We start from the raw sequence: 18,722 nt of genomic DNA on the forward strand, positions 1-18,722 counted from the left end.
ACTCCAAATCCTCGTTTCAAAGAAATAAGAATGGCCAATTTTATCAATATTAGCCAGCATCTATTCATTTCCGCCATGACCTCTAAACATGCTTTTGTTAACTTGTCGGTCCTTTCGAAATCAATGGGCCTGGTCATCGAACTGCAACAGCTGTGTCAGTAATCCTTAGCAGCAAGCATGTATGACATCCCCACAATTTCAAGCAAGTCTGACGTTTACACAAGACAACAGAAAACTGGAAACGGAAGTTTAAACAGGAAAAAAAAAAGACAATAAAATCAAAGGACTGATATACATGACAGCCCACCTACCAGTACAGCACGAAGCTGTAGACTGTAGACAACAGCTGACACCACATCCTAGGAATAGAATGCAAATAAGTACAAATGGTGAACCAGACAAAGAAAGAAAAGAAGAATACAGGTAACGATAGTGGAAGAAAAGGAATTGTAAGCAAAAAAAAAAGAGAGAAACAATATGGGAAGTGAACCTAGGCACACCTTCGCTTGAACAATCTGAATTCAGGAACAATCTGAATTCAGTACAATAAATATGAGGGCGGACAACACCGTGCACACGGTGCAAAGTCGGCGCTAACCTGGCAGCAGCAGCAGGGCCTGGTGCAGCCACGGCAGCCTCGAGGTTGGAGCACACCTGGCTGGCGACCGACAGCACCAGCTGGGTGAGGGACTTGCCCGCAAAGGGCAGGGCACACATCACCAGGCTCAGCCAGTGGGCATGCAGGTGGGCCTTGTGCCTCTGCCTCAGGGCCGTCAGGAGGGCCGTGCCAAACATGGCCTGGCAAGGAATGGGCACGTCTGCGGGGAGAGCAGGAGGGGAAGGCACGATGCGCACTGCTGAATCGTGCTGCCATGAGATTAATTCGCTGAGATTATGCAATTTTAACACTGGACGCCTTCTGCAGGCCCGGGATAAATCATCACGTTCACTGCCAAATTCTAATACAATGCAGATGTTTCCCAAACACTCACTGTGTTACTGGGAAGCATGTGCGAATATTCGGTCGAACAGTAAAGTATTCAGCATTCGATCGATCTGAATGCTTCCTATTCGAAATCTCTAAGTACTTGTCTCAATCTGGAACACTTGCTTCATGTGGTGTGTATGCCATACGGTGTGTATGCCTAGCTGGTGTCCATTGAGTCCCTGCCTAAAAGCAAGAGCTGCACAACGGCGCAATCGCAATTAAGACCAGCAGTTGGAAGTCCCATAAATAGATCCTGCACCCCACCAATTGGTTGGTTCTTCATGCAGGTCGACTCCACCAATTTCCAATGGCTATTTTTGCAGAAAGTTCACACAGATTCAACGCGAATGATACTAAAGCTTCAACTCGATCTCATTTTTTACGAAACAGCCTTGTTTGTTGAAAAATACATGATTCTGAAAATACCTATTGTGTCACTCAACATTCTATATGTGTCAGAAGAATTCGAAACTAGCTTCGAAACCATAAAACCCCTACATCAGCACAGGCCTCGATACACGAGATGAATGGCCACTGTATGTGCTTCACTCAACACACATTCTTTTTTGATAGAAAGTAGGTGAGTAGGTGAAACGGAGGCCACTCAAGGTCTTCACGCTATTCTCAGTGCCACTGCAGGCTAATGGCAATTAAATTGTAAATATTCCACACTTCTGTTCACACTGAGATCTTGGGTGGGCAACTCTTAGTTCAGCATACTGTCTTTGCCAAAAGTAACCAGGAAACAAGGCTCGCTTCTCAGCCATGTAATGGAGCCCTTACAGCACCCCCAAAGACCTAAAGGACTCGAGAGGTGAGGACAAGGGTTTCTCCTATAGAGCTTAAGGGCCACCTTGAGGGCTTCCCTAAATGACCGAAAAGCAAACCCCATTGCCTGGTTACTTTTAGCAAAGACTGTACATGCAAGCTGCCCAATGTGTGAAAGCTTCTGCGATAAAAAAGTACCTGACTACTTGGTTAACTACTTGGCTGACTACTGACTACTTGGCTTTTAACCACAATAAAGCTAGTACACAAGGGGAGAAGAGAGGACTTGCCAAATGACAGTGAATATTTCAAGTAATTAGCGGCTAAGAATTAGTGCATCTAAGGTCAGTCAAACAGGCTTCTAACCATGGCTGCACTTTATTTACAGTTGCACCATGCCTTTCAACAATGCAGGGAACATACCAGCTTGTGGTTTGCATTCTGAGCTGAGTAGGCAGGCACCAGTGAAAAGGACGCCATACATGCACTAGACTGCTGCTTGCTTCACGTCCATTGTGAGGTGGCTCAAGGAAAACAGTTAAAATGTGCTGCTAAGATGGAAGGCAGAGCGCTTGCTTGCACGTTCTCTCTTACTGTGGACTGCACTGTACATTCAAGAGCATTGACATCAAGAGGTGCTGCTCACTGTGCTGGTAGCGCAGAGTGGACATCTGTGGCTGGAAGCGCATCTTGGGTGCTGCCTTGTCACCACCAGGCTTGTGACCAGGGTGCCCATCCTCTCCTATCTGGGCAGTGACTTTCTCTTCAAAGACAATAAGGGCCGCTATCAGTTGCAACAAGTAGACCTGCAATACGAAGGAAAGGAGTGACAAGAAAAATTTCATGTCAAGTGTGCCAAAGGGGCCGATAGCCACCGTAACTGAGCTCTATATCCGCCAGGAACTAACTGTTGTTAAGGCAACACGAAAGTCAGGCTTCCGATACTGTATAGGTGATGATCCTGGCAGGTTTTAGAAGACCAAAAAACCAAGCTGCAATCCCTTATAACGGGGGCAGTCTGAATGCTAAATTCTGTGGGTTCACTAGGACAAGTAAAAGCGAAAGTATGCATGGCCACATGTTGCCGGTCAACCGCTAAAGCAATAAACCACAAAGAACCATAATAAGTTTGGTGTGAAGCAAGTGGATCTTGCTTCTAAGGGTGCTACCATGTTGCTCCTAAAAGCTGCGCCAGCAAGATTCACCTGTAAAAGATTAGTTTTCAGCCTCCGATTTTAACTCCACATAAACCAATGTAAAAAAAAAAATTTGCAGGGAGACCTAAGTCCATTATGGTTTGGAAATGCAATTGCACTAGCAGCTGTTGATGCCTTTACCGAGATTGACATCACTCCCCTCCAGCCAACATGTGTATTTTATGACCACCAATGCATTTTGGCCCCATAGAGAGCTTCTAATGCTATTGCATTATTAGCAAATATAAAGAAACAGTTCTGAAGCACACGAACCTGGAACGTCTCTTGAAAGTCCTCAGCCAAGCCCTCGCCATCTGGCACTTTCTCGTTGAACTCTATGATCCCAACAGTGAGGGCATGGTCACTCTCTGACGTTGGCCTCTGGAAGCCGTACACAGAGGCCACAAGGCAGTGCAGCAAGGCCTTTTGTACCTTGCAGCGCGTCAGCAGGTCATTCAGGTACACAGCAAAACTGCGCCCACTGTCACGTACCACCGCCACGAGCTCAGAGAAGACAAGCCGCAAGAGCTCGCAGCACAGGAGGCGCACATCTCGGTTTCCTGACAGTTCCGCTGGCGTCAGATGTGTCTGCGGCAGACTCGGGTAGTAGCTCCGCACAAAGTAAAGACAGGCTGACACCAGAACTTCCAGGAACATGCTGCTGCGGTAGCCCGAAAGCGCCTCCGGGGCCAATTCCCCGTGGAAGTTGTTGCCAAAGACCGACTTCCGATGCCGCGCAAGCAACATCTGCAGCTGTGCCCCACGCTGCGACAGTGAACTGCTTACGCTTGTCGTCGCCATGCTGCAGAGTGCCACGCGTGGGTTGGACTCGACGATCAACTTCAGCACGGACAGCGCATACAGAGTTTTCTGTGAGTCGAAAACCTGGCAGTACAACAGCAGGTGCGTGTGCAAAGGGTGGGCAGTCAGCTGCCCCAGAGGAGCGTTAGAGGCCATATCGAGCCGGGTCGTGTCGTCGAGGAATGCGTTTTGAGTGGCGCAGTCAAACCCATCTTTGATATCGGAGGAAGTGGCCAGGTCAAGTATCTCATCAAGGATTGAGCGTACAACATTGTGCGAGATGTCGTCCTTGCTGCTCATTGTCTCTTCCGAGTCGTCGAAGGAGGTCTTGCGGAGGGCAGATCCATCGATGCGCGTGGCATTGGAGAGGTCTGGAGGGTCGTAGCCATAACAGTCCAGTCCATAGTCACTTGCCAGAGAAGTCAGTGAACCGAATGGGTTGACAAACAGAGACATCTGATGCAGAGACTCGAGGGCAGGTGGAAATTCCACATCCACGTTCGAGCTACGAGTCACGACCTGCAACAAAAAAGCCAATTCATAACTAGAGTTCTTAACCACTTATAATGGTCACAGTTAAAATGAACACTTGGTTATTACGACTGACGGCAGTGCTACTCTCAAAATATGCATTAGTGCAATGGCACTGTGTCGCAGATACAATGAACAACTGTGGCCACACCACTCAGTTATAACGAACAAGGAGGCATCCCCAACCCTGCCCCATCAGGCGAAAAAAATTGCACTTTCTGGAAGCAAGCAGAGATGGGAGAGCGTCGCATCTGCCCCGTGACACCTTAGACCTCCCCTCATCGTGATGGATGCGATGTGGAAGCAGTGGAGCTCTACCGCACTGCACTGTGAAAAATGCGGGAGACCCTTAAGATTTTTTTTAGCAGCTCTGCTTCGATGCTCCCAACAGTATGCACGTGATAAAGCATTAACGAAAACTTGGAAAAGAGTCATTATATTTTACCAGCAAGCGCTTCGAGTTGAGGGGTTGACTTATATTCAGAATAAACTTATACGTGGGAATATATGGTACTCTGAAAACTGAGAGTACGATGATGCGGTGTCCTTTGCTAACCTTTGAGCCGTTGCCCTTTTCAGGCCCCACAATGGAGGTGAGTGCCAGCACCTTCTTCTCTGGATTGCAGGGCGTGACCACAGCGCTGCTTCCGGCTGTGGCAGGAGCTCCCGCCTTGGTCTTGTCGACATGGTAAATGACGTTTCCGCCAACGCTGCTGATGGCAAAGATGCGGCCCTCCGCGCTGGCCTCATCGTGAGTAGCCGCCGGGGTGGCATCTGCAGCTGGGGTGGGTGCCCCGGCACGCACGCTAACGTGTTGCACCGAGATTCGGGCGGTGTCCGGGTGCAACAGAACCATCATGGCAGGCTCCAACAGCCGAGCCAGGTCGCCTCGCATCAGTGAATGGTTCAGCCAGACCTGGGCCGCCGCCCTCTGCATCCCAGACGGCCTGCTAAGGCTGTGCAGCATCTGAAACAGGCACCTGGCACACACCAGAAGCCAAAGTTAACACTCTCAAGATGAGGTGAAAAAGAAAAAAATCTGCTTAGAAAGTTATGAAACCAAATCTTCAGATATCAGCTTACTTTTACCTAGAAAAAAAAGTATAGAGTGGAGATCCTACAGAGCTACAGTGGTAGGCATTATGTGTGGCAATGTATGTGACCGCAGCGAACTCTCCATAATTTGAACTAGAAGGGGACTGAAAGTTTGTTCGAATTATGTGGGGCTTAAGGGGGGACACTGGTCTTGAAAAAAAAATTTTTATTAATGAAGTCACAGTTACGAAATCTTCAGAGAATATGTATTTTTGTGTGCTGATTCTAAATATGTCATTTAATTTCATGTAAAACAATTCCTTGAGTACTTATGCACTTTCTATGCAGGTATTTTGCAGAGAGCTTTGAAGAAAATTTGCTGCGGGAAACTTGCTGAAATGTATGCCATTGGGTTCTCTTGACACCAAGGAATACAATAAGGGTGAAATTGTCTTTCTGCCTATCATAGAACTTAAGTTATAGAGTTTTGAAGTTGTCGCTTCAGAAATGAGAAGGAAAATGTGTATTCCTGTGTGTGAAGTGACAGCTTCAGTACCCTATTACTCAAGTTCTGTGAGAGCCAGGATGATAATTTTACCCTTATTGTATTCCTTGGTGTCAAGAGAACCCAATGGCATACATTTCAGCGAGTTTCCTGCAGCGAATTTTCTTCAAAACTCTCCGCAAAATACTTGCATAAAAAGTGCACAAGTGCTCAAGGAATTGTTTTACATGAAATTAAATGACATATCTAGAATCAGCACACAAAAATACATGTGCCCTGAAAGATTCATAGCTATGACTAAATTAATAAAATTTTCATTTCAAGACCAGTGTCCCCCCTTAAATTAACAGGAGCCATTTTAACGCATCTGATGCTGACAGGACTAAAGCTTCAGTACAAATACACCAGATGCCAGTTTGCCCTTCAACAGGCAAGGTACTGTTTGTGGCATTGTCCACAGGTACAATATGTGATGCTCCCCAAGTGGGCCAACAAACTTGTGACCACAGCAAGCAGATGTGCTTGCCTTTGCATGTCACTGCATTGACGCAACCAAGTAGTAGCTCCACTTCATACTAAAGAGTGGCATCATGGCATGTCTGCCAATATGAGCAAGCTTTTAGTGCTGCATGCTTCAAGCTCAATGCCAACAGCATATAAACCAGATGATGCAGCTCCTGAAATTGTTTCCAGTTCTGGTAGGGGAAGGGGAATGAAGGGTAGGTGAGCAGCAGTGGCAGCAATTCAATCAAATTTACTCTCACCTCTCGAGTATAAATCAGTACAGGTAAGCTGGGAACTGACCAAGCTAAATCTAATAACTTAGCAACTTTCTGGCTTTCCAGCAAGATTACCAAATTTGTCATAAGTAAGCTGGGTATGCACAACAGCATCTTAAGTACTATAGCTTGAGGTCGGCAAGCTTACCTGTCAAAGGGACGAACAAGGTTTGACGGAGTCGACTTGAACTTGAGGTCTCTGCTCAAGTGCCAGAGGATAGCAAACCTCTTCTGAGCATCTGTCTGCTCCTGCAGAAATTTGCAAAGCATCCTTTAGAAACAAGGAAACAAAAATAAAACAAAATTGAATGAAACAAAAAAGAACATGAGAAACAAATAATTTCCTTACAATACAGTTTTATCCACAATACATGCATCAGAATCACGATAACACAAACCCCTCCATTTATGCCACTTATTAGCATAAAACAAACTTACGAAAACAGAATCCACACAAATCAGGTGCTTTGCGGTGGAAGAACAAAAGCATCTATTTTTGCATGCTTGCTTGTCTGTATGGCTCAGTGCATAAAATAGTACCTGAGACCAACTCATTTCACACTTCCTAAACAGACACTGAGGACAAATAAAAGTCGGCTTGCATTGACAGGGTATTGTGTTCTAGGTAAATACAAAGAGAAAATTCTCACTGAAAATGGAGCTTTCTTAAGCTAAAAAATACCAAACTGATTACCAGTGTCACCACCACCGCCAGATTTTGGAAACGAAATGTATCGTCGACACATCTTTTGGCATGTTCCTGGAGGCTAGGCTACGCTACACCACCATTCACTTCATAACAGTGACAACGCAAGCTTCTCAGTAAAGACGTCATGAGTTTGAATCGACTGACAGGAAGATTTTTAAATCCAGTTTTCTTGCCTATTTTGCAGCTGGACAAACATCCACATAGCCAGCAAGAGCCAGAGAATCAATTTTTACTGAGGACAATAGATTTACAGATGGAGCTGTCATCAGTGCCTCTTTAAAGCATGGATCATCTGGCAACCAGGTGTACTTAGCCTGTATTAAGACTAACAAATGTTTATGCTACACAGCATAATGCGAGAGCCCAGTGATATTATGTAAAGCTGTGCTGCACATGCAACAAAGAGCAACAGTTATGCAACGCCATCTCCTACATTATATCCTCCTCCCCCACACTCTCCTCCTGTCACACTCCTTCACTGTGCACACATCTACACCAACACTGTGGATCCGGAGGCTGGTGCCATTAACAGCTGTCGGTGGAACTGGGCAGGGCATCTCCAGTGCATACCTGGTCATTCTCGCTGGCTAGAGCACGGCACAGGACATCCTCGCACGACCCGTCCTGCTCTGGAGTCAGGTTGTTGAGCAGCTGCAGCAGCTCGACGGCACGCAGGTGCAGCGCGCTGGCCCCTGGCTCCAGCAGGCCCCACAGGCGGCCCGCAGCCAGGCCCACCAGTCGAGTTCGCTCCAGCACTGCACGCAACTCCCCGGGACGCACCATGGGCATGACCACCATCGCCACGGTGGCCTGAAATTTGTTAAGACGGATGTGCTGTGCAGCACTGCATAACACAGATCACTGCAAAAAGAGACCCAAACAAAGAGTCCCCCCTCCCCATTGACTTGCCTAGACAAGAGGCAAAGAAGTGACTGCTACCGTATCGCACACCTTAACCATCGCTTCCATGGGCACCTCCACTCCTTAGACCACCTAGGCCCCATGATGAGAGGTGGCACATTTTAGCTCGTGAGCACTAAGGCTCCACATTCAGCTGAAAAACCAATGTCTGTCAGTTGTCTGTCTAACATATATATTGCAGGTGCCAAGCACATGCGGCCTCCAGGCTAGTGCGCTTAACAAAACAATAGCAGACATGGTTTCGATGTCAACGACGTTGAGCATAAAACGTGGGACGAGATCCTGCCATATGTCACCTGCATATACAGCACTGCGAAGCAGGAAAAAGAACACACCCACGTATTCCCCATGCATGTAGCCACCACTACCGGCGCTCCTGTCAGGGGCGCACATCATCTCAACACTCCGCCAAGTTCGCCGAGCGATGCTGTTTACCTCGGATGAAGTCCTTCGAGCAGCTGTAGTTGCAACTACTACAATTTACAATTTACTACCCTACATGTATTCCAAGATTTCCTCAAACAAACAAACACATGATGTTTGGTACATACTGAAACTAAGTGGCTGCTTTCATTACAATAAATTACAAATCCATGCCAGAAGATGGGCATAAAAACTTTTGGCTAACCTAGCATTTTTTTTTCCCCACCAACCCCTCAAATAATTTTCTACAAACACATGATGTTTGGTACATACTGAAACTAAGTGGCTGCTTTCATTACAATAAATTACAAATCCATGCCAGAAGATGGGCATAAAAACTTTTGGCTAACCTAGCATTTTTTTTCCCCCACCAACCCCTCAAATAATTTTCTACAGACTAGAAGCATTAAAAGAGCAAAAAATCAAGGTTATTTTTCTGGAAAAGTGGCATATGTTAAATTCCTTAAGCACCACTGTGCAACATGCTCCACTGCAGCTCACCTGACTACCTGGAGAGAGCGCGCGGCTTCCGTCTCGCAAAGAAGGCTCCAGGGCCACGGCTGCTGTCCTAGCAAGGCCAAGCAAGTCGAGCAGAGCAGCGAGGGTGAGGAGTAGGAGGTCACGGTCCTCCACAAAGCAAGACAGCATCAGTAGCTGCTGCAACCAGCTGGGAAGGAGCTCCTCGTCGGGGCAGTCTGTGCACAAAAGTACCCAGCAAGGCAGCCAATGCGTCATGTCTGTTGCCCATTGCATGCACAGCAGGTACAGTCTTTGTCAAAAGTAATCAGGCTGCATGGTTTACTTCTAGCTCATGCAGTGGAGCTCATACAGCTTCGCTGAAGCTGAAATGGTCGTTAAAAGTAAGGACTGGGGGTCTTCTTATCTTCCAGCACCTTTTGATCTTAAGGAAAGCCACGAGGGCTCCACTATACAAGCTAGAAGCAAACCATGCAGCCTGGCTACTTTTGACAAAGACGGTACATGGTGTGGACACATTTGGTGTTGACACAATTTTGCAACCACAGCAAAAATTTGGAGGTTTCACCTTTGGCCGAAACGTTAATATCAACCATGACACCACCGAATGAAGGGCATTGCCTTGGGTCGCTTACACAACCGGCACTTACGTGGAGAGCCTTCGTTGAAGAAGATGGCCTTCAGTGTTCCCAGAGAAGCTGGAAACGAAGACAACTCGACAAGCAGCTGGCAGAGGGCAGCATATGTGTCCTTCAAACTGGAGAAACCGGGCTGAGTATCCAGCTTGATTTGTGGAACATCCGTGCTCTCCAACGGTCGAGGGGGCATGACTGGCAGTTCAATGCTTTGGTAGGGGTCTCCCCCCTCCTCCTGAAGCAAACACTGCTGCAGCAGTCCATGCAGTTCTTTCTCTCTGTCATCTGGTGCACAAAAGACAAAAATAAAGAAAAAAGAAAAAGTGAATTCTTTCACCTGGCATTACTGTCGTAGAACAGCTAGGCAAATGGCGAGCAAAACACCAGTGGATTATAAAAATGTAAAAGTAAGAAACCTAGCCCGGTTATAAGTCTCGAGCAACACCTGTTCAAAAGTTCAATCAGCACAATCAGCCTTGTTCTAAAGTAGACAAGGCTCCTTATTAAATTAGCTGCCCTAGCCCTAAGTTGGAATCTGAACACTGATATATTAAACCCAGATGTAAAAGGCTGCTATGTAGCGAATTCCTTGATACTATGAAATTTCCAAGTTCCCAGGTGCCGCTCCTATTGAAACGGGTGCATTTGAGAACTCCATGTGATGAAGGTGTCGCAGTAGTTGACCCTGATGTAATGAACTCGCTACGCGGACTATTTATTAGCTAATACTGCGTTACTTAAAAATCAGCTGAACCGTGCTAAGCTTGCAAAACGCTAAAACACAAACTGCCACGACAGGCACATCGACAACAACAATGAGAGAACAGAGTTGGCACCAACAGCTCCATTAGCCGCTCTTCAAAGCATACGCAGCAGTTTCCACAGCTTTTACTTTTATTGCGTCGTACCATGTGGAACTACAACAAACCAGTGCGAAAGGGCGATGGCTGCATGCCGGAGTCGCATTATCAATGCGATTGTGAAATGCTTTCCTTTTTTTTTTTTACAGCTTCGACTAACGGGAGTTTACTGCGAACGTTTGCTAAGTGATATCACCTACTCTTATTTTTCACTTTGGTTTCATTCCCTTGCATTGCTTTTTCGAACCTTCACGTGAAAAGTGCACATAAATGAAAACCTTTATTGTATGTATTGAAAAACTGCCGATTTTTCTCAGTTTCACTATATTCCAGATTTACTGTATCATGATTTCCTTTCTCACCTAAGATAGTTCACAGTAGGTATAAATTAGGGTTGTGCAAATATTCCGACAGTTTTGAATATCAAATAATGCGGTATTTGAGTCGAGCTTCAAAGCAAATAGCAGTATTCGAAAACGTCAAATATTTTCGAAGCATTCCGAAATGAGAAAAATAAGCTGCTGGATGAACCTGTCAATGGTCTTATGTATGCTTTGATACTTCCTAGCGATCGCACCACTCTGGATGTCGGCCAGCGCCGTGCCCACGGTGCAGAGGCCACATCCACAAACTTGGCTATCAATGGCTGCACGGTTCGGCTCGCCGCCAACGAGTGCATGTGATGGGACAAAGAGCATTTGCAAAACCAAACATGGCGCAGCGGACAGCTCGAAAGTCGAAGATATTGTATACTACTACTACTACTACTACTACTACTACTACTACTACTACTACTACTACTAATAATAATAATAATAATAACAATAATAATAAAAATAACAGTAAAACTCCTCTTACCTTTCTTTGCCCTTTTGGAGATGAGTGCAGTGCCAAACTGGCGGAGGCTAGCGCCAGCATCAACGAGAACCCAGAGCTCCACAAAGCGCAGGTAGAGCTGCTGGAAGGACGCCACGCAACTGGCGATGAGATTTGCCAGAGAGAGCTCTTCCTCACAGGACGCCGACTGCTTGTCGGACGACGTCCGCTGGCGGCTCGTCAAGTGTGACGACTCAACGAGGGAGGAGGGTGGCTCACTGCAGGTGTTGGGCTGCAACGTAGGCTGCACCTTGGACAGCAGCCGCGAGCACAGAAGCAGAGCACCATTGAGCTCCTCAGGTGAGAGCGCACTGCAGTAGCGTTCCAGGTCTTTGGCTACTTTGAGCAGCAGTGCAGGGAGGTTCTCAGTTTCCACATAGGTGTCCTGGGAAAACCAAGCACATAAAAAAAAAAAAAACCTCATACATGTATGTGCACATCTACTACTGATCTACCCATCTCTGCATGAGAAGAAAAAAGCGCATTCCCAGAATATGATGAAACAGACATGCTCATAAAATGAACAGCTGGACTGGCAACTCCAATATAAAAAAATAGTAGAACTGGTATTTAACAGCCTCCAGAATACTGGTAACCTTGTTCAAGGGCTGCACCCATCTATGGGCAGCACCTCCCCCCATTTTGGACTAGATAACTGAGAAAAAAATAAGGTTATATGTTTGTCTTTAATTTGTGCATTGGCCGCACCTTCAGAATTCACACCCGAATTTAAAAATAAAAGTGAGGCCCTTTCACACATTTAAGGGTAATGAACCACAGAACTCTCAAGAACCTGCAGTCTCCAAAGCAATGCAGAACATGAACTGACTGAAAGAGAAGACTCTTTTGCCTCAACGCTAATGAAAAATTCCAAGGGCTGTGACAAAACACAAGCTACACAGAATGGTGGCAGACAGAAGGCAGAGTAAAACTCACGACTTTTTGACATTCTTAAAAATCCTAACATAATAGGTGTGTCACAAACTTGTGCCCACAAATGAGCACATAAGGAGCACAATACTCCACCTGCACATACTTGAAACGTATCAATCCCTGGAAATGGGCTGTGGGAACTCATTGAGACTACAGTGGCTGACATAATAGAGAGTTTTAGTATAGCGTTAGCGTGATAGCGGACCTAAGGGAAATTACGTTAGCGTGCCGCAAGCAACTTAACCCCACAGACAGTTTTAGGGTAGCGTTTTGAAAACGCTAAACGCCATCTGCTTGACATGGATGCCAACGCTCCTTCTAAAATGGTTGACATTGCCGCTAACTTGCCAAAGTATAATATTTCCGAGTTTGTTAAACGAATTATTAGTGCAGCGTTCATTTGCAAAATGACCCCGAAATTGAAAATAAAAATAAAATAGAAACGTAAAATAGTGGCACCATCTAGTAAAAGCAATGTTAACTACAAGCCATTGGAGCAAGAATATTTGCCATCACATGACGTCTAATGTTAAAAAAACTTTTGTAAATTTAATATAAACTCTCTTTACATAATTTAAGTCCATAAAACACCGCGAAAAGCCTCCAAATCTATTTTTGTCTCGTTCCAGACATTTTTGCTAGGTTTCTGCTGCGCTTTGGGCCATTGCAGACGGTAGCAGTGCAGCTGGAGGTTCCATTAGGCTTGCGCGCTCCAGAATCGAGAGCGTATCTTAAAAACAGGGCTGAATTGCAGCTTAAACTTTATCGTAGAAGCAAGGTAAGTCATAGCGAAAAGCAAAAACACCAGTAGTTGCCGGTAAACATGCCGACCGGAATCGCAAGAGCTGCTGAATCGGCTGAAGCGGGCGGCTGTCGCTTGAAAGGATGCCGCCATGTATCCACGCTAAGGGCGCAAAAGCCGCAACTGCCGCAACGCTAAATTCTGAAAATTGCGTGCGTACGCTAACGCTATTTCCCCGTTAGCGTTCTGCGCATGCGCACTCTGGACCCGCTATTCCGCTATGCACGCAATTACGCAAAGCCCGCAATACTAAAACTCTCTAATGTCAAGCCTCGGGTTATGAGCTTCAACAAAGAGTGGAGGCTGCCACGCAGACAAGATGCTTACCAGTGAAATGACTTCAAGCAGGAACTCTGAGAGGACACAGACTTCGAGCAGAGATGGTGGCCCAGAACCAACATGGGCTACCTTGCTCTCTTCGCTGCTCTTGGCCACGGCAGCTGTGCGACTTGAAGACGATGACGACAACGAAGCGCGTTCGCAAGCACCCTGGAAGCACTTGTGCACGTAGTCCCAGAGGTAGTTCGGCTCCAGGGAGCTGAACAGCAAGTTGGCAGTCTTGATGAGCTCAAAGTTGCTCCGATTGGCCTGCTTCTCTTGGTGTGACTTGGTCACTGTCCCCAGATTGCACTCAATGTACAGCGACCTGATGTTTGGAATGGGAGAACACGAGAAGATGCAAGTAATCAAGTTGCAGCCACTCATCACAGTTGAACCTGTGATGAGCAAATTACAGAACACAGCCTAAGAGATTTAAAGCTTGGTTGCTCACCATTTTTATTCCATAGCAGTTCTATCACCACAGAGAAACCAAAAAGTGAGCCCCTATTTCATACTGCTGAAAGCAATTTTTTTTAGAGTGAAAACACTATTTCACTAGCAATCCTGAAAAAAGCGAGGTACATCTGAAGCCTCTCAGATACCTGCAGAAATAAAATATATTGTCGTGACAGGGTTAACCAGTGGAGGCAAAAGAGATCAGTTTCGCTGGCCACTGCACAAGAGTACTATGCCATCACCATAGCCGATCACACCTTGTGCTAAACTGTCATACTATTGCGCTATGCATTGCAGGTCGTTGTCTTCATCAACTTCCATCTGTGCACTTAAGTCGTGAAAGGAAAGAAAATGTGCATAACTGGCTCCATGGGTCAGTGGACACCTCAATCGCATTTCGAGCTACGTATGTGGCAGTAGTGACAGAGAGAAGTGCGCTGCTTGCATTGACAACATTTTGGCAGAATAGTGGCACTATAGCAATAGGTTGCCGTTGTTCATTTATGTTGACATTGACAACGTTGTAGACTCTGCTGATTTTGGAACAAAAAAAGGAAGAGCACATAACTGGCTCCCTGGGTCAGTGGACATCTCAATCACGCTTTCAGGTACCTGGCAATGGTGTCTACCTGCAAAAACCTGCTTTCGCACAATATTTCCTGCTTAGCAACGCTAAACCACCAGCAGTTTTTTTTTTCCAGCACAGTCTCTATAATTCATAAACAAAAACTATTGGCCATCTGAATTGTTTGAACTGAAAAATCGCACATTTCACACGGTAATGCTATCTGCAAAGAGAGACTTTCTATTATTCAACGTAACCTGAGGTGAAAGGCAAAGATGCAGATTTTCACAACGCCAGTACAAAATATTTCCCATAAATGCACTCAAGGAACGCAATGTTGCTCACACCTGAGTGCTTACTCTTTCAAACTTGTATCAAATCTAGCAGTGCTAGATGACAACATAACAATTATACCCGCATTCTAGACAAAGCAGTCAGAATTGTGCCTAAGCTACAGGGAAAAAAAAAAAAATAAAGAATGGGAAATGGGGGGATGTGGCAAAATGAGCCCCAGGATGCAACTTATAAAAATACCACAAGGAACACTGACCTGAACACATCGATGAGAATGTCGTCAAGTATAAAGCTTGTTTCAGGCTTGTCTATGAGGCTCACAAGAATCCTGTACGGCCAGAAGACTGAAAAGTTGCTGCTGAGAACAGGTGACCTGGACGTTGAAGGCTGCAAGTGTGCATAACGAACGCCCACTATAATGAGACAGCCGCTGTCATCTTGCACGGAAGCAGCAAACAAATATTCCACAGCAGATGCACTAGGTCATCAGTTAGCAACACGCACCTGGGTATACTAGACAGATTTAGAATAGTGCATGCACGCTTCCGTACACTAAATGCCAGCATTTTACGTGACATTACGCTGTTTGTCACATCCGCACTCTTAGTTAAGCGTATGCATTAGATCGCATGCTTTCAACCTAGTGGTGCTATCTGATTTTTGGAGCGGCAGTCGATTGACTGAGTGAAAAATCTTTTGAGCGAAACCACTTTTGTCAATAAACGAGAATCGTCACTCTAAATAAGAAATAAAACAAACTTATCGCTCATATGTTTTGTTCTAGGGCATATAAGAGAAAGCGAAAGTTCAATGCCCATTTCTGGACAGTGCATGCATTGAAAAACGCAGTAATGGCGATGAATTCTCTCCGAAGTGAGGGGCTCTGTTTTGAATACAATGAAAACTTATGTATGCCTCGCTACGTACGACGGCCGGCAGAAGCCGTTCTGAATGAGAGAGGCTGACAGAGCACTTTAGTATTAGCAGAGGGCAAGTCAATCCAGGGTGTTCCAAATCGGAATCGAAATCGAATCGAAATCAAAATCAATCGAAATCCAAATCGAAATCAAGAAAGAAACGTGTGCACGCAACTAGTGATCCTGTGCACAATGGCCTGTAATGATCGTTCTGCTGACGGCCCGGGCTAAAAGTGTGCGAGCCGTGGTCGTCAGTGATAGGCGGCCCTCGCTTGGACAGCTTTTCTGCTTGCTTTGCTGATGAAGGAGTTATGGAAATCAACTGTACATTCATACCAACATGAAGTTATTGTGAGGCGTTAACAAGATAAGACATTTATATACCACTGGTGGCTAGTCTGAAAGAGCTTTTCTCTGCAGTTTCAGTGCAGAGTACGTTAGGCCTACCAACACCAACCATGTGACGCTTGTCACCCGGTGAGCCACACATCACTACAGGCAGCACGCCGCCAGCGTGGGTGCACTCTAGTCTTGCATTTGCACAACAAGCGAACATCATGTTTTCCTTTCTTCTTTTTCTACCCCTTTATGATCCAAAAATGCCTAATACAGACACCGCTGCTCGCTGCTGTGGAGTGACAGTGGTTCTAGATCAAGTCTGAACAGAAAGTTGTTAATTTGAACAAATGGAAATGGGCGCTTCTATAATGCATGGAAAAAAGAACTTCCACAGAAAGAGTAGTGGGTGCAGTTATTGCATGAATGTGTCAACTGCACGAGATTTCTGATTACAGTGCAGTCCACTTATAACGATACCACATATAACAATATATCGGTTATAACGATAAGTTGACTTAAGAGTATCAACTTATGCATGGAGGCTATGGAAAAAAAAAACCCATATATAACGATATGTCCGTGACCGAATATCGGATACAACGATCAGAATTTTTTCTTCTGGACATCGTTTTCCATGCTGAGCGTGACATTCGCGGTGCAAAGTTCCCTTGAACGATGCCGAGATCGGGCGAAAACTTCGGATACGCGAGTTCGCCGTGCCTGCCGCCATTTTTGGAGAGCGAGCCGTGGCCTCTGTGATCGTGGCGCGCGCCGCCGCCGGAGGAGATCGCGGCCGCAAGATAGCGCCGCAAGATAGAGCCGCAAGATAAGCGCCGCAAGATAGCGCGAGTTGCTCCGTGCGTCCGCGCCTCGGCCGCATCGCTAGGCCCTAGGCTATGGAAGACGATGGGAAAGAGAGAGGAAAAAAAAAAAAACGAAGCGGGGGCGCCCTTCGCCCCTTTGCGCGCCTGTAAGAGAGGAGAACAAGCGCAGTGCCTGCAGCCGTTGGATGCCGGCGTGATCGCCTATTTCAAAGCACTGTATCGGCAATGCGTGCTAGAATGGCTAATTTTAGCAACCGATCGTGTTTCTGGCACGTCAGAGCAGGCCGCGGACTTGAAGATCAAACTGCTTCAAGAAGGTGGGCTTTGTGCGCCAGGACGAAACCCCCCCTGACGTGGAAACTGATACGGTGGAAGCTGCGGACATTACTGAGCTCTGGGAGCACGCCGCAAATGTCGACGAAATGAATGGTACGTCCATGGAGGAGTTCCTAAGTGCAGATAGTGCTGCTACGTTCTGCGAGGAGGTCACCGAGAATGTGTTGTCACGGCAGAGTGCGGCGGCAGCAGCGACAGCGACGACGAAACTGACACTGGCCCACCTTCGACACCGATGACTACGCAAAGTGTGCTGTGCAAGATAGAATCACTGATCGACTTTATGCACGCGAAAGGGTTGCCGCCAGTGTACGCGCAGCAGCTGGATGCTATGCACACTGCAGTAGTGAAACTGCAACTGCCACGCAAGCAAGTGCGCATATCAAATTACTTTAGCACACCTAACGCTTGAGGCACTTGTTAAACGTGACGAATAAACGCGTTGTTTCACAAATCGTACGTTCTGCAATTACTGTTCTTCAGCGCAAGTGTAAAACTTGAGTCAGGAGCTACAGAGGTAAGTTTGGCAGCCATTTTTATGGCAGTCCAGATATAGCGATGATCGGTTATAACGATCGTTTTTTCCGGATTTTTCGATATCGTTATAAGTGGACTGCACTGTATACAATTTTTCGCGGTCCCCTGAAAGTCATATAATCGAGGTTTTACTGTACTCTCATATTTCTGCTTGTGTGTATGCCTACAAGAATGTATCAGAATTGAGACAGCAGTGTTTGCAAATAAAAGAAAGTATTGCAGTCCACATCACTCTGCAAGTTCTTCAGTGCCCAGAGCAATCATTATGATAAAAAAAAAATTTGAGAAAGCTGCTCAGCCACCATGGGAACTGGAAAAGGCAGAGCAAGATGAAAAGCAGCCGGCTTACACTGAATAAGCACTTGATGGCTTCTAAGAGGAGGTTACTCGAGTGCATATGAAAGTAAGTTGCCATCATGGGCTCTGGTGACTCAGGGACCGGAGAAGACGACTGCTCCACAGGCTCAGAAGATGCGACGACGCTGACAGTCGACGTTCCCTCGCTTCCAAACAGCCAGGCAAACAGTCGCCTGGTGGTATTGAGAGAATGGGCATTACTACTAATCTACAACATTCTGATTTGGGCTCAAGTCAAAGGTTGCGAAATGTGCAGAAACTGATGTATAAATGCAGTAAGCCAAGTTAACACTGGAATCGCAAAATGACTACTGTTAAATTTTAAAGAAATATGTGACAATGCACCATCTTAAGCAAATGCAGTATAAAAAAAAATTTCGAAGGCTCCAACAAACATTACTTAGAATATGCTTTAACAGCAAACAGTTCGGCAGCGTGCGCAACTGTTCGTCTGGGGAAGCGATCGCCAGTGCGAGCGAGCCAGGTAAACGGCGTGCAGTTCATCCCCTTGCCACAATACCTTTCGGAGCTGCACAA

At 46.1% G+C, this 18,722-nt stretch overlaps 1 protein-coding gene across 4 annotated transcripts in view; it reads right to left on the minus strand.

Annotated features, from left to right (window-relative positions):
• The window catches only part of LOC149358931 (protein DOP1A), a 52,436-nt gene that overhangs the window by 23,357 nt on the left and 10,357 nt on the right, over positions 1-18,722 (minus strand). For 3 of the 4 annotated variants that reach the window (XM_089571112.1, XM_089571114.1, XM_089571111.1), the window contains exons 6-17: positions 18,178-18,358; positions 15,132-15,262; positions 13,567-13,885; positions 11,487-11,889; positions 9,784-10,053; positions 9,158-9,351; positions 7,883-8,122; positions 6,752-6,852; positions 4,841-5,264; positions 3,226-4,272; positions 2,403-2,562; positions 599-818 (exon numbers count right to left, since the gene is read on the minus strand). In XM_089571112.1, coding sequence (XP_089427238.1) covers positions 599-818; positions 2,403-2,562; positions 3,226-4,272; positions 4,841-5,264; positions 6,752-6,852; positions 7,883-8,122; positions 9,158-9,351; positions 9,784-10,053; positions 11,487-11,889; positions 13,567-13,885; positions 15,132-15,262; positions 18,178-18,358 — 3,690 coding nt within the window. The remainder of the gene's footprint in view (positions 1-598; positions 819-2,402; positions 2,563-3,225; positions 4,273-4,840; positions 5,265-6,751; positions 6,853-7,882; positions 8,123-9,157; positions 9,352-9,783; positions 10,054-11,486; positions 11,890-13,566; positions 13,886-15,131; positions 15,263-18,177; positions 18,359-18,722) is intronic. The other variant, XM_089571113.1, reaches the window with a different exon arrangement.

This window comes from Amblyomma mixtum, chromosome 2 (assembly GCF_055824585.1).
Source record: "Amblyomma mixtum isolate Tamu chromosome 2, ASM5582458v1, whole genome shotgun sequence".
Lineage (NCBI taxonomy): Eukaryota > Metazoa > Arthropoda > Arachnida > Ixodida > Ixodidae > Amblyomma > Amblyomma mixtum.